The sequence below is a fragment of the Equus caballus genome, chromosome 7 (genome assembly GCF_041296265.1).
Source record: "Equus caballus isolate H_3958 breed thoroughbred chromosome 7, TB-T2T, whole genome shotgun sequence".
Lineage (NCBI taxonomy): Eukaryota > Metazoa > Chordata > Mammalia > Perissodactyla > Equidae > Equus > Equus caballus.
Genome location: NC_091690.1, coordinates 90,789,006 through 90,802,713, shown reverse-complemented (window position 1 = coordinate 90,802,713; position 13,708 = coordinate 90,789,006). Strand labels below are relative to the sequence as shown.

Sequence of the window (13,708 nt, the reverse complement as noted above, 5' to 3'; positions counted from 1 at the left end):
ACCCGGTCCAGCATGCGAGCTGGAGGCCTTGCCATTTAGCAAAGCAGTCCCACAAGAGACTTGGAGCCAATCAATAGAACAAGCACAGAAAAGATCTAACATCTTACTCTTAAAAGGCAAAGGTCAGCATCTGAAGATGGATATGTGAATGCAGCCAGACCGCTTTGTTTTTGCTTCAAACAACAGATAATCATTTCTCCCCATACATCTGCATCTGATTGACCTTCTTATGACTTTGAGGTGTTGCTGGGCATTCCTCATGCATCCCCCTGCATCTTTACCTCAGTCTTTAAGTCTCCCCACAACAGATGAGGCTTAGAGATCATCTTATTCCAATCCATCATTTTACAGATGAAGAAACTAAGGCCCAAAGTGGTGCCTTGCTCAAGGTCACAGAGAGAGCAAAAGCAATATATATACGGAGTGAGCTAACACACAATTTGTCAAGACACTCAGGACCTCAGAAGGAACTCAGTTGGCTGTAGACTCTCATGTATGACGAGTAGTCAACTGGGAATTTCGGATTTTCATGTATTCCATTTTCTTAAAGTAGGACACATCTGCCTCATTGGCTCAAGAAGCTACATCTCAATTACAAAGATGCTAGAAGTATCACTCACAGCCGAGGTGACATATTTCCCTCTGTGGTAGGAATCTCTAACTAACTGGTACCATCCACGTGGGAATGGCAGTGATTTGGCCATTGTCATGATGTCTGTGAGCTGGGTGAAAGGACAGACAGCCATCAGGCCTCCCACCTGTCCCACCCCCAAGCCTGTGCCCACGGGGCAGCTTACCTGAGTGATCATTGGAAAGCCCATGATGAAGAAGCAAATGCAGCAGCCCAGGGTGAAGACCGGCTTGTGTGTGCGCAGGTACTTGGGGAACTCGTCCGAGATGGAAGTCACTATGGTCTCGATGGTGGCAAACTGGAATGGTGCCAGGAAGGGACGTCTGAGACAAACCACCCAACCCAGAAGACGCCATCGAGTCCTTTGTGCTGCCCACCCAGGAAGGTGGTATTTGCAATAGGATTGGTTGCAGGACTGCATCCTCTTTATGGATGCAACAGGCCTCACTGGGGTCTAACCCCTGAGGCCAGCTAGGGGTCTCCAAGCAGGATGTGAGCTTTAGAAACTGTGTTCCCAGCCCCCAGAGACTGCCCTCGTACTCTTCCATCAGACAGTTGACGCCCACTGCGTATTCATGAGATGTAAATTCCTCCCCTCCAGTTTACCTGGCACTTGATCTTTCACTTGAGGAAAAGCCCTCTTTGCACCCAACTACTAAACTCTGAGTGCCTGTCAGCATGATCTGTAGTGGTCTCAGCCCACAGCAATTTCCCTAAAATTGACTTCACATTATTCTCCCTTATCTGGCCCCACAGAATTTGCTTTGGCAAAAAGATACCAACACAGGAAGTACACAGGCTAAAACTTGATGGAGAATAGAGAGAGGGATCCAGGGAGAGAGTATAACTGTTTGTGCCATCACATGAGTCACCCACAAATGGGGGGTATCCTGAGCCCTGCACAGGTTCCTTCCCTCCATTGCTCAGGGAAACATTCAAGCACCGCTTAGCACCCCCTCCGCCCCAGGCTGGATGCAGGACCCAGGGGAAGTGGTCATAGAAGGACCCAGGGCAGGGAGGGAGGGGAAGGGCTCACCATAGTGTCAAGTCCAAGAGTGAGGAGCATCAGGAAAAAGATGATGGCCCAGAACGGAGAGAGGGGCAGCCTGGTTAAGGCTTCCGGGTAAACCACAAATGCAATGCCTGGGCCTGGAAGAAACAAGATGGATGATTTCAGACAGGCCCAGCTCCGGGCCCTCTCTTCCTGGAAGCTCTCAGGGCCCTCTCTCCACGGAGATCCTGAGCTGTTACTTATTATATGCTGCCTCCTCTGCTTGTTATTTTTTCACTCATCTCTGTCCGTTCCCCCAGTTAGACCTCAAGCTCCCTGAAGGAAGAGACCAGGGCAACTCAAAGGAGAGGCTCGAAAACAGTGCCAGAGCAGAGACTCCAACTCCACGGCCAGGCTGCGTCCACACAAATAACACGCAAACCGCCATCTTTGCAGTGATGAGCTGGAGAGAACATCATAATTACCCTCTAGAACAGCAGTCCTCAACCAGGGGGGATTCTGGCCACCAGGGGACATTTGGTGATGTCTGAAGACATTTGTGGGTCTCACAGCTGGGATGGGAAGATGATTCCTGATGCTAGCGGGTAGAGGCCAGGGATTCTGCTAAACATCCCTGAATGCATGAGTCATTGCCCACAAAAAAGAATTATTTGACCCAAACGTCAATAGTGCTGAGGTTAAGAAACCTGCTCAAAAGGTTAGAACACACCCAGAAGGACATCATGTCCCCCTTTCACTACCCTTCCTCCTGGTCGCTCCTCCAGGAGCGCCATTTACATACAACATGAATCCATGGAACGCTTTTAGGACCTTGCCCTACAAAGGCTTGTAAAGAGGGGGCTACATCCGTCCCCAGTAGGGGAGAGGGGTGGAGAAGCATACTGTAGGAGGGAAGAGAGTCCAGGCTCCAATGGTCAGATAGATCTGGGTCCAAATTCAGATTCCATGCCTCACCAGCTGTGCAACCCAGGACAGGTTTTTAATTTCATAAGCCTCTATTTTCCCGTGTGTAAAAGGGGGATCACAATAGTCCCCCTCAAGGTAGGTACGAGAAACAAATGAGGAAACACAGGTACAGCACTGAGGCCAGTGCCTCGCACGCCAGCCACACTCACAGAACGTTAGCTTTTATGACAAGCGTGCGATGAACCTAGCAATTAGCGGTCTGACTCTGGTTTTCCCAAGAACATGGGCTTTAGTCTCAGTGAAGGAGGTCTGAGCAGCAATTTCTCTGCTGTCACGAAGGCCACCGGGCCGTTCCCGTCTGCTCGCGACCTGCCTGGGCACAATGCTGTACCCACGCTGGCTGAGGACCCCAGCTGTGAATGTCCTTGTAGGCAGAAAACTGAATGACAACAGGCAGGGCCAGTGAAGGCTGGGGTAACCCGCGGCCAGCGCACGTCTGGAAACCAGATATTCCAACACCTGGGGTTTTTAGAACTCAAGGATAACGGCACTTTTTTACAGCGGAATTTATCAGGTTGTTAGTTCCTAATGTTGCCGAGGGCCTTGCGGCGTTTAAAATATCAAGCCTTGAACGCCTGAGACACCCCGCTTTATGTAGTTATTGAACAGTCGGTGGAGGCAGCCTCAGAAGGCTCCCCATGAACCACAAAAAGAGTAGTTTGTGTTAAACTACAGTTCAAAATAGGTCTCAAATGCAGAACAGCGAGGAAGCCAGCACCGTGACAGTCAGCCCGCAACACGGACAGGAAGGTCTCGAAACAGCCACCGCTGGAGGGCCTCGGCTGATTGCTTCAATAAGATGCAGCCCCTCGGCCTTCACTGCTTTCTCAGGGGGGAAAGGATGTCAAAATATTGGGCCTGCTGCAGTTTCAGCTGCCTCCCTAAAGGACGCAGGTGAAGGCATCATTTTCAGCAAACTCGGTTTATCCCAGCTGCCTGGGGAGTGGATTTTCAAAGTCCATTTTTATATCATTTTGTACAGTTCAGTTTATTTTTTGGGAAAGATTGATTATTTGAGCCACAGTGGAGTTTTCCCCAGATGAGGCCCACATGTCTGACAGAGCCTGGTTCCGTCTCTCTCCTCTCCCACTGGGAGATGGCACAGGCCAGGGCTGGAGTGCAGGCTCTGTTCCCCTCAGACCAGAAAACCGGCTCTGCCTCTCGGTAGCTGGGGGCCCCGGGGGAAAACCTGAGCTCTCTGCACAAACCTCAGTTTCCTCATCCACACGATGACGATAACAGTACCTGCCCTCAGAGAGTTTCTGTGAGAGTTAAATGCGCCGATACAAACACAGGGCCCAGAACAACACCTGGACACAGTGAGAATTCAGGAAGCAGAGAGCATTTTTACTTTTCCCAGGAAATGCTATCAAAGGGGCTGTGCATGCCAGCAACTTGGCCAGGGCCCCCAGAGACCCACAGTGACAGCCTCCTTTTCCCAGGGAGCCCCTGAAGGCATAGCCTGGAGCTCTGGTCGATGTAATGCATCAAGGCCTGCAGCACCCCTGGGGGGCCACCCTGCAGTGGAAGCTCTTACAAGTGGATGAGCTCTCAGAGGACACCCCGCCTGAAGACCGGACCTTGGGGCAGAAGGGTTGGCATCCAGGTGACACACGGACCGCTGCATGGTCAGTCCTGTGTAAGATTGTTCATTTCGATCAGCAGGGTCTCTGAACTACTGGGGGCAAGGGAACCAGGGCAGCCCTTCCTGGTGGTCTGGGTACCTGAGAGTCACCCCCTGACCCAGGAACTCCAAATACAACACGCACATTTGTGTCCATCTACTCTAGTCTAACCCGTCTCTCTGCTGTTGGATGGGCATCTGGGTGGGGCTTCGGGCTGGATTCTGTGCATGACTCAGTGCTCCACAGGGACCAATGACGATGCTGGGAGATGACTTCCCAGGAAGCTGCTTTTCTGGAGTAGATGCCGGAGAAGAACAAGCCCCCTCGCCCGTGCCCATCGTAAAAGCAGAGCACAGCCGGGCTCAGCACCAATCCCACCCTCAGCCCCCAAAACTCTGATATGGCCGAGATTTGGGCTTAGTGACTTTGACAAGAACGCTCTCTTAGAAGGGAGCGGTCAACGAAATAGAATAGTACGCAGTCACCAAAGAGAACCTGTTTTGGCCTAGAGACCAAAACGCAGTAACTAATGTTGGGTCAGCAAAAATGGACTGAATGTCTCTACGCCAACGGCGCCCAGTTAGGAGGGAGTGGGGCTGGCTGCAGGCAGACCCGACCCCAACTCTCTGTCCTGTGTTCTGCAGGCATTACACTGGGGGAAGACAGCCCAGTCTGCCAATCGCACAGAAGAATGCGGACAAGTTCAGCTGGGCAGGGAGCGCCGCCCCCCGGGGTCTGGGAGAGGCCTCATGGGCCGCTGCCCCCGCCCTGTGGGAAAAGAGGCCCACAGTCCCCGTGCCAGGGACAGTGGGCGATCACCAAGTGTTACCACATTAGGACCCATCAGAAGTGCTCGTCTCCTTGTTAAAATCAGAGGAAATGGAAAAAATCTGGAAAGGGCAAGTTTCAAGCAGAAACATAGGCAATTGTCTGATGCTTTTTATATAAAGGAAAAACAAAATTCTATTTGGGTTTTAGCTACACGTGCCTGCATCCCCTTTCCTGGGGCAGGATGGAGCCCAGAAGAGAGAACTAACACGGCCTACATCTCAGGAATCACTGTCTCTGACAACTCGGCCACTGGTTCACAAGGAGCTCAGTAATGTCACCAAAACAACAGGACACTCAAGTCTGCTAGAAGGTGGGCAGGACCTGGCTGCCCCAGCCACTCTGCTGGGAGGAAAGGAGGACAGCTGGGGTGGCCCACGTGCCCCAAAGACAAAGCCTCCTCTCCCCTCTCCCTTCCCTCCCTGCTCCTCAGGGAGCTGAGAATTCTCAACCCAGGAGGGGCATTGCTCAGCTCCCAGGTTCCTCTAATTTAGTGCACTGCTGCAGAACCAAACGTCCCTGGAGGGTTGACATCTCCCCAGAGACAGATAATTACCCCCTGGAACTCCCTGTGTCTTTAACTCTTTGAGGCCTGCAGGGCCCATCAGCGCTGCTGAAGCAGTAATTAATTATCCTCCAGGGAGCCAGAAGAGGGCCAGCAGCCCCCCAAGTGGGGGACATTTCCAGGGCTTAGTTCTCTCAAGTGCTGGCACCTGAGCCATTACCTGAGAACTGCAGTGAGCTCCTTGAAGAAAGATTGTGCACAGAGAAGCTGCTCACATGTACACACTCTGGATTGTCCAGGGCCCACAGTCACGTCCCCCGGCCCCTGGTACGGCCCCGACACCGAGGCATCCCATAAACGTCTGATTAGAGAATGATCATAATGCAAAAGCCAAATGGAAATCCCTTAATCACCAAAGCCCACTAATCACCCAGATCCTTTGTAGAAGAAGGCCACGTGGAAATAGAGTTAAATAAAAATATTAAACAATCTCTACAAAACGCTATGCCAGAAATATGGATTAAATGAGATAAAAAGGAAAGCTCTCTGTAAACTCGAAAGTACCATACAAATGTGAGCCATTAATACAGGGATCACTGAGTAAAGAGTGAACATTCTACTCCCTCCCACCACCACCGTCCAACCTTCCACCCCCCGGGAAACAAGCTTGCAGGTCTGTCTTGCTGACTAGGCAGAGGGCACATTCGAGCTAACGATCAGGCACGTGCTGCTCTGAGGTCAGTGCTCTGATGAAGCGTTAGCACTGGGTCTCTGCGGTCTCTGCAAGGAATGCATGCCTGCAGCAGGCTGTGCCCCCATCAGCTCCAGGACACTGGTTACTCTTAGAAGCCTCTGCCCGTACTGAGCAGGTACAAGCCTTACTCATGTGGGCTGAAGCTGAATTAAGAGATGAAACGGAGAGCGAAGGAGAGGTGAGATAAGCAGGACACGGGCCTTGACAGCAAGCCCTCTGCTTAGGGACCCGCCAGCTCCAGCCCTGCGGGAGCTTCCTATGCAAGCTTGTCTCGGTCCCTCGGCAAAGGGGATCTGGGCTGCCCCACCCTCCATCCTGTCCCCAAAGACCACCCTCCCAGCATGGCACAAACCAGGAACTCATGGGGCAAGCCTGGATCCCGCCCTGCCACAGCAGGGGGACAGCTGCAATGTACCTTGGTCCGCCACGTTCTCGATGTTGACCTTGCGTTCATTGGCCATGAAGCCGATAACCGAGAAGATGACGAAGCCGGCAAAGATGCTCGTGGCACTGTTGGTGCAGGTTACGATGAGAGTGTCCCTGGCAGGGAGAGATAAGAGTTTGATGTCGGATGTGCTCGGTGAGGTGGACGGGCCGGGGGAAGGATGCAGAAATGTATGCCCGTGTGTTTGCGTGTGTTTGTGTACACGTGTGCATGCCCATTTCTGAACTCGTGTTCACTGCAGGCTGGCCCTGTTGACATTTCTTCACAAGGAAACGAAGAACCAGTCCTGACCGCAGGCTCCCTCGGGCTGATTTTACAAGCACCAAAAGGCTCAAAATGATCTCCCCTACTGCCCCGCTCCAGGGCCTCTGGGTCAAGGCGCTGGCTCAGGTGCGGCAGACGCCGGTGGGCCCGCAATGCAGGGGCAGAGGCAAGTCTGTCCATCAGAGCAGAAGCTGAGGGATGGGGCCTTCCAGGCCTCCAGGACAGGAAGCACGTATGAGAGAAGAGAAGGCAGTGGGACCAGGAAATGCCACCAGGTATGGGGCCTGCCTGGGGTTGGGGCGAAAAGGGGAGAAGGGCAAGCGGGGAGGGGAGGGGAGAGAGCAGCACCGGCCTTTGTCCCGGCGCCCTCTGCTGGCAATGTTGCTGCGGTTCTCCAGCCTGCCCCTCTGCCATCCTAGACTCAGAGGGGTCACAGCTAGATGGAGCCTCAAGGCCAAACCCAAATACGGATTCTCTTACACATTACTGGCATGACCTTGAGCAAGTCACTTTCTTTCCACTCTGATTTTAAATGGTGGCAATGACACCCTCTCCCTGGCAGGTTGTTATGAGGACAGAATCAGATGACATCCGCACAGCACAGGGTTTGGCTCCTGCCTTGTCCCACCCGTGAGTTTACTGATGGGGAAACAGGGGCCCACTGAAGGTAAGGGGCTAATTAACAGGAGGTCAGGATTTGAATCCAGACTTCCTGCCTCCCAGCCTCATGTTCTTTCTGCCACACCCCACGGCCTCGTTTCTAACGGAGCACAGAGCAGTGCTCCCCGGTTGATGGTGTTCACACAGGTCCAAGGGTCACGGGTTAATGAGTGGCTGTGACCAAAGACGTTCAGACACCTTCGTCTGCATTCCAGCTATTACGGGCTGAGCTGCGTGCCCCCAAAATCCTATGTTGAAGTGCTAACCCCTAGTTCCTCAGAGTGTGGCCGTATTTGGAGACTGGGCCTTTAGTCAGGCAATTAAGTTAAAAGCAAGTCATTCGCGTGGGACCTAATCCAATAGGAACTGGCGCCTCACAAGAAGAGGAGATCAGGACACAGACACACGCACGGAGGGAAGACCAGGTGAGGACACAGGGAAAGATGGCTGTCTACAAGCCAAGCAGAGAGGCCTCGTGAGACACCAACCCTGTCGACACCTTGACCTTGGATTTCCAGCCTCCAGAACCGTGAAAAATTACTTGCTGGTGTTTAGGCCTCCCACTCTGACATTTGTCAAGGCAGCCCTAGCAGGCCAGTACTAAGGCTCTCTCCAGTCTGGCCTCGGCCTATTCTCAGACCCCTCCCCTCCCAGCCTCGTGTGCACACACCTTCTGCTCCCGCCTCGCACCTCCACCACACTCATTCGCATCACGCCCACCTCTAGCCACTTCTGCCACCTGAAATACAACCCCTCCTCCCCTGCACCTGCTGGAAGTCGAGCCAGCATAGATCTCACCTCTGTGAGGCCACCCCAGCCATCCTGGGCCACAGCTCAACTGTCAGCTCTTCCTCTCAGCTCACAAAATATCTCATACATTGTTAAAACTAATAATATTAATAATGGCAACTGCCATTTATTGAGCAGTTACTGTGTGCGAAATATTGCTCTAAGAATTTGCATACATCATCTTTTACCTCTCAACAAAAGATTATAATCTGCATTTTATAATGAGAAAACTGCCCATGTCTTGGAGTTTTAGTAGACGGTGAAGTCATAACTCAAATGCAAGTCCATCTCAGTCCAAGGTTCTTTCTTTCTTTCTGGTTTTAATCAGCCCCCCAAAGAGAAGGGGCCTTATTTTCTTATTGCTTGTCATAGACATATTTAACTTTCAGATGTCACCTCCTCCAGGAGCCGTCCAGGCTCTCTCAGGTCCTCGGGACTCCAGAGGCCCCCTAACATCACACTATCCACGTGTCCCCTGAGGATCCCGTCTAGACATATAGATTCCTGGGCCTGCCCCACCTCCAGACATTCTGATCCACAGATCTGGGGGGGACTCAAAGTTCGCATTTTTTTCCAGCTTTTTTGAGGTATAACTGACAAAATTGCAATATATTTAAAGTGTGCAATGTGCTGATTTGCTATGCATAGACATTGTGACGGGGACCCCACCACCGAGTGACTTCACACCTCCATCACCAAGTGCTCTTTCCACCGTGCCACACTGCATTTCTTACGGGGGTCTCTAGAGAAATATTTGTCGAGTGACCGAATGACCCTCCTCCATCAGTGTATCCACGGACTAGGTGGCTCACAGATGACCATCCCAGGACACAGCTAGCTGCACAGCAGCTCCCTAGAGACTCAGTTCCATCCCGTGTCGGGGGCAGCAGTGCAAGTTGGGGTCCAGGCCACCAGCAGCCAGCAGCTAGGCCTTAGCAGAGGGCTCCACCTGTGCCAGGTGAAGTGCGAGGATGAGGGTTCAGGTGTCTGGTAACGCAGTCCCTTGTTCTGTCCCCAGGCCCTCGTCCCGCTCACCAGCCCCCTTGGGGACCGGAAGAGCCTCCACGTACCTGTAGCAGTTGTTGTGGAATTTGTTGTAAGAAGACAGAGTGATCAGGCCTCCCCACGCGGCAGATAAGGAGAAGAAAATCTGAGTGGCAGCGTCTTTCCACACCTGGGAGGCAAGAGAGGAGAAGATTCAAGGTCACCGGGGGAGGCTGGACCGGGAGAGGGGGGGTCTCCCACGACCCGTGCACATCATCCCCGGAGGAAAGACAGGCAGGACAAGATGACTTTGCCAGCAATATAAACAAGAAACAGACATCATTTTCGCTGGAAGCCAAAAAGGCAGTAAATTACTGGGGAGACTTTCACCCCGTTCTAGCCAAAGGAGAGGAACTCAGTACACTACACACGCTTCACGCTCACAAGTCCCGCCACAAGAAACTGAGCAGATGGCAGGGCCCTCTCTTTAGGGGAATACGCTCTCCAAAAACAATTTTCAACAGCAAAAATATTCATGGATACAAAATAAAAACCTTTTTAAACTGGCATTCCTACAGATTACAGCAACCTATTAAAAATCTGAATTCCATAGCCCTCATCTTAGTAAAGTGACCTCTGTGCCACAGCACAGGATCACAGGGCCACAACCGGCTGGAACCCGGCTGACAACACCTCCTGGTCCTCTCGGTGATTTCTCTTAATTGTCCTCACAAAATTCCAGAAGGCCACTCAAGAGTTTGAGCTAGGGATTTATGTGATTTGTATGATGGCCCTCCCATCATTTCTAGAAATTAAGTCCAGTTTTTAAATTGTACTTAAAATATGCAAAAACAAAGTTCAAGTGTGCGCTGGCAAAGTCTGTGCCTATCCCAACATCCACTCTCCCATACTCCTTAGTAACAAGGCTGTGGTTTTATGTAAAGGCATGAGCCCAGCCAAATGGCTCCCTCCCAGCATCAAGGGGCGGTGCAGCCAGGAGAGGATCATATGATTTCGTTTCTGGCCAATAATGTGAAAATCAGGTGTTATGGGAACTTCTGGGGTTTCTCCTCTTTTAAAGAGAGGCAGCATGCCTATCTCCACCCCTTCCCTCGCCCCTTTGTGCTACCTGGAATGCTGATGTGATGGCTGGAGCTCTGGCAGCTATATGGAAGCTATTCACTGAGAATAGTAGGATGGAAAGACAGGCACCTGGGACACTATGGTGCCACCAACCAGTGCTTTACTACCTACCACTAGGCTGCTTTCAAGCACGAGAGCGAAGTAAACTTGGCCGTGTTTAAGCTGCCATTATCTGAAGGTTTTCCACTAGGTGCTATCAAGCTCAATCCTAGGTATGTGTTCTTAACACACTCTGGAAAAGCAGATATTTCTCTAAGGTGAGAAAAGTCACTTCTCATTAAACAATCGCCCCCTCATTTGGAGGTTTCAGAGTTGGGAATTTCAGAGTATGATGTGCCTGCACAGAGAAAGCGCGAGCGTGTGCTGGCCCTGTGTGTCAGTGCGCCAGCAAGACTCCAATGTGTCTGAGCCCTTTGAATTATAATCGCTTGTGGTTTGCCTAAGTGCTGTTATTTTCCAACCAGTAACACTCCTTTTCCAACACTACAGCTAGTAACAGATAAGAGGCATGAGGTGGCCCAAAACTGTGAAGGGGATCTCATTCTTCATTTCCGCCTCCACTGCAACCCAGATGTGGGACGACCATTCCAGGAATCTGAAAAGCCCCAGCTGCCCGCTCTCATTAAAGATTTCCTGAGTGCACAGGGGTCCAAGCGCATCAGGGACTTGTAAAAGTGAACGGTGAGCTCCCTGGAGGGGAGGCCTGACCCCTTCTGCCAAACGGCGTCCCAACCCGGGACCATTCGCACATGCTGCCCCCCCACCGGCAAGTTAGAACTCGAATCCTGAGCTCACCGTGGCGTCGGTGAGCTTCTCCCACTTCGGCGTGATGAAGTACCAGATGCCAGCACCAGCTCCGGGCAGGGTCACCCCGCGGATGAGGAGGATGACCAGCACGACGTACGGGAACGTGGCCGTGAAGTACACCACCTGGAACGCGTCCGACAGAGGGCTGCGATGAGCGGGGCTGCCGGGTATGCCCGCACCGAAGGGGCGGAGACAGAGGGACCTGCCGCCTGGACTCAGCGCCTCATGGTGAGGACACCGGGTAGTTTTCCCCAAGCTCTGCTAGGGCTGGGGGCACAGGGAAGGCACTGGGGCCAGAGGTGAATCAGAGAGAGCCAGAAATAAGTCTGTGAAGGGAACACTAAGGCTGGGAGGTGAGTCCGCCTGCAGTGCGGAAGGCTGGAGAGAGCCCGCCCCGGCCAGCTGCTGAGGCGACAGCTCCCTGAGGACCCCTGGGAGGACAGCTGCCTGCCTCCCTCCTCCCTAACTCCTACCCCACCCTCTGCTGGAGGCCCCCAATTCCACCATTAGAGATTAATCCTTTTAGCTTAAGCCTTCCATCGTTGGTTATATAGACACCCCAGGTGAGGCAGCCCGAGGAGGTGAAAAGACCATGATCTTGGAATTTGACACATTTAGGTTCAGATGAAGTCGCACCACTGGCACTGAGTAGCTGTGAGACCCTGGACAAGCTCTGAAGCTCTGTGAACCTCAGTTTCTGCATCTGTAAACTGAGGATGATGGCACCTTTCTTAAAAAATGATCGTGAGGATCAAACTAATGCAGAGATAGCCCTAAGCATAGCGTCTGATCTATAACAGACGGTCATTAAACGCAGTTAGTCTCAACAAGCATTCACTGAGGGCCCACTGTGAGCTGGGTGCTGTGCTAGGCATTGGATGCATAAAGATGCAGGGACCCAGGACCTTGAAGACCCCGTCACAAAGTCTGGGTAACAGGCTCAGCAATTACATACAGGACACCAGGACGTCCAGGGGAGGGCACTGTGCCCAACCTGGGAGTTCACTGAAAGACTCATGGAGATGACACAGGAGCCAGGTCTTAGAGGCCAAGTGCAGCTTAAAGGAGGTACAGCGAGGCAGGAAGGTGGAGGGAGAAGTGGGCCAGGCAGCGGTGCGAGGGCAAAGCTCTGATGGCTCACTATCGGGAGAGCATAAACTTGAGGCTAAGAGTGAATGGGGGGGCTGCAGCACAGGAGACCACGTCATGGGAGGTGTGGAAGGCCAGCCAAAGTACGCTCCTGGATTCTGGACGAGAGGGAGGGACCAGAGTCGAGAAACATTTAGGAAGTAACCTCAGCAGAACATGGTACTGTGGTTGGATGGGGATGAGTGGGAGGCACTTTCTTTCCTCATCCGGCAATCAGACCCTGGGAGAAGGATGGGCTTGGGACCAGGATGTGGCAGATGAGGAGGCAGAGCTCAGGCTCTACAGTCCCACGGGCCCAAGATCAAACCCCAGCTCCATCACTGATGAGCTGGGCCTCCTGGGGAAGTGACTTGACCTTTCTGAGTCTCAGTGTCCACACCTGCAAAGTGGCAATACCAACAGCATATTCCCCATGGGGCTTGTTGGGAGAGTTCAGTGGAACAGTCCGTACAAAGTGGCACAGGCCTAGGGGCACCACTTCAGTCTTCCTAAGACGCACCAGTCCCAAATTTAATAACACTGACAACCCCCAGCTCACAAGTTGGTTGCATCCCAAAAGTACATTGGAATACACTTGGAAGGATGAAGTTAAGCACCCATCCCGGCCGCCAAACCCTCTCTGATGCATGTGGAAGGTGTATACAGCTGGGCGAGCCACTCCGTTCACACTCGGAACACCTGCCCCAGGAGGGAGACAGAGACCCTGCCACACACAGGCTGCACAGCCCCCAGGGCTTGGCGGGGGGCTCCTGCCTGGCAGCGACTGGCAGGCACTGGAATTTTAGAGGATGAGGACCAACTTCAGATGGGTTGGGAGAAGGTTAGGGTTGAGGTTAAGATATAACTCTTGGGGTCACTTCATTTATTGAAATAAATACACACATATACACACATATGTGCACATACTTTTAGAGCACCTAATGTATGCCAGGCACAGTTTGAAGCATCTGGGGTTTGTCAGTAAACAAGACAAAGACCCCTGCCCTCAAGTAGCTTACATTCAGCTAGGGAGATGGACAACCCACAGTAATCAGAATAGCATTCCCTGTAGCATCTCAGAAGGTGACGAGTGCACTGGAAAAGAGAAAAAGCGGATCAGGGTGGGGGCCGTGCGTGCCAGGAAGGACGGCTGGGAAGGCCCATGTT

The 13,708-nt window shown here is 52.4% G+C and overlaps 1 protein-coding gene across 1 annotated transcript in view; it reads right to left on the bottom strand.

Moving 5' to 3' along the window:
* SLC6A5 (solute carrier family 6 member 5) overlaps nucleotides 1-13,708 on the bottom strand; it is a 55,783-nt gene that overhangs the window by 18,459 nt on the left and 23,616 nt on the right. The window contains exons 8-12 of the mRNA XM_023646173.2: nucleotides 11,402-11,536; nucleotides 9,550-9,653; nucleotides 6,737-6,861; nucleotides 1,668-1,780; nucleotides 798-929 (exon numbers count right to left, since the gene is read on the bottom strand). Of these exons, the coding sequence (XP_023501941.1) occupies nucleotides 798-929; nucleotides 1,668-1,780; nucleotides 6,737-6,861; nucleotides 9,550-9,653; nucleotides 11,402-11,536 (609 nt within the window). The remainder of the gene's footprint in view (nucleotides 1-797; nucleotides 930-1,667; nucleotides 1,781-6,736; nucleotides 6,862-9,549; nucleotides 9,654-11,401; nucleotides 11,537-13,708) is intronic.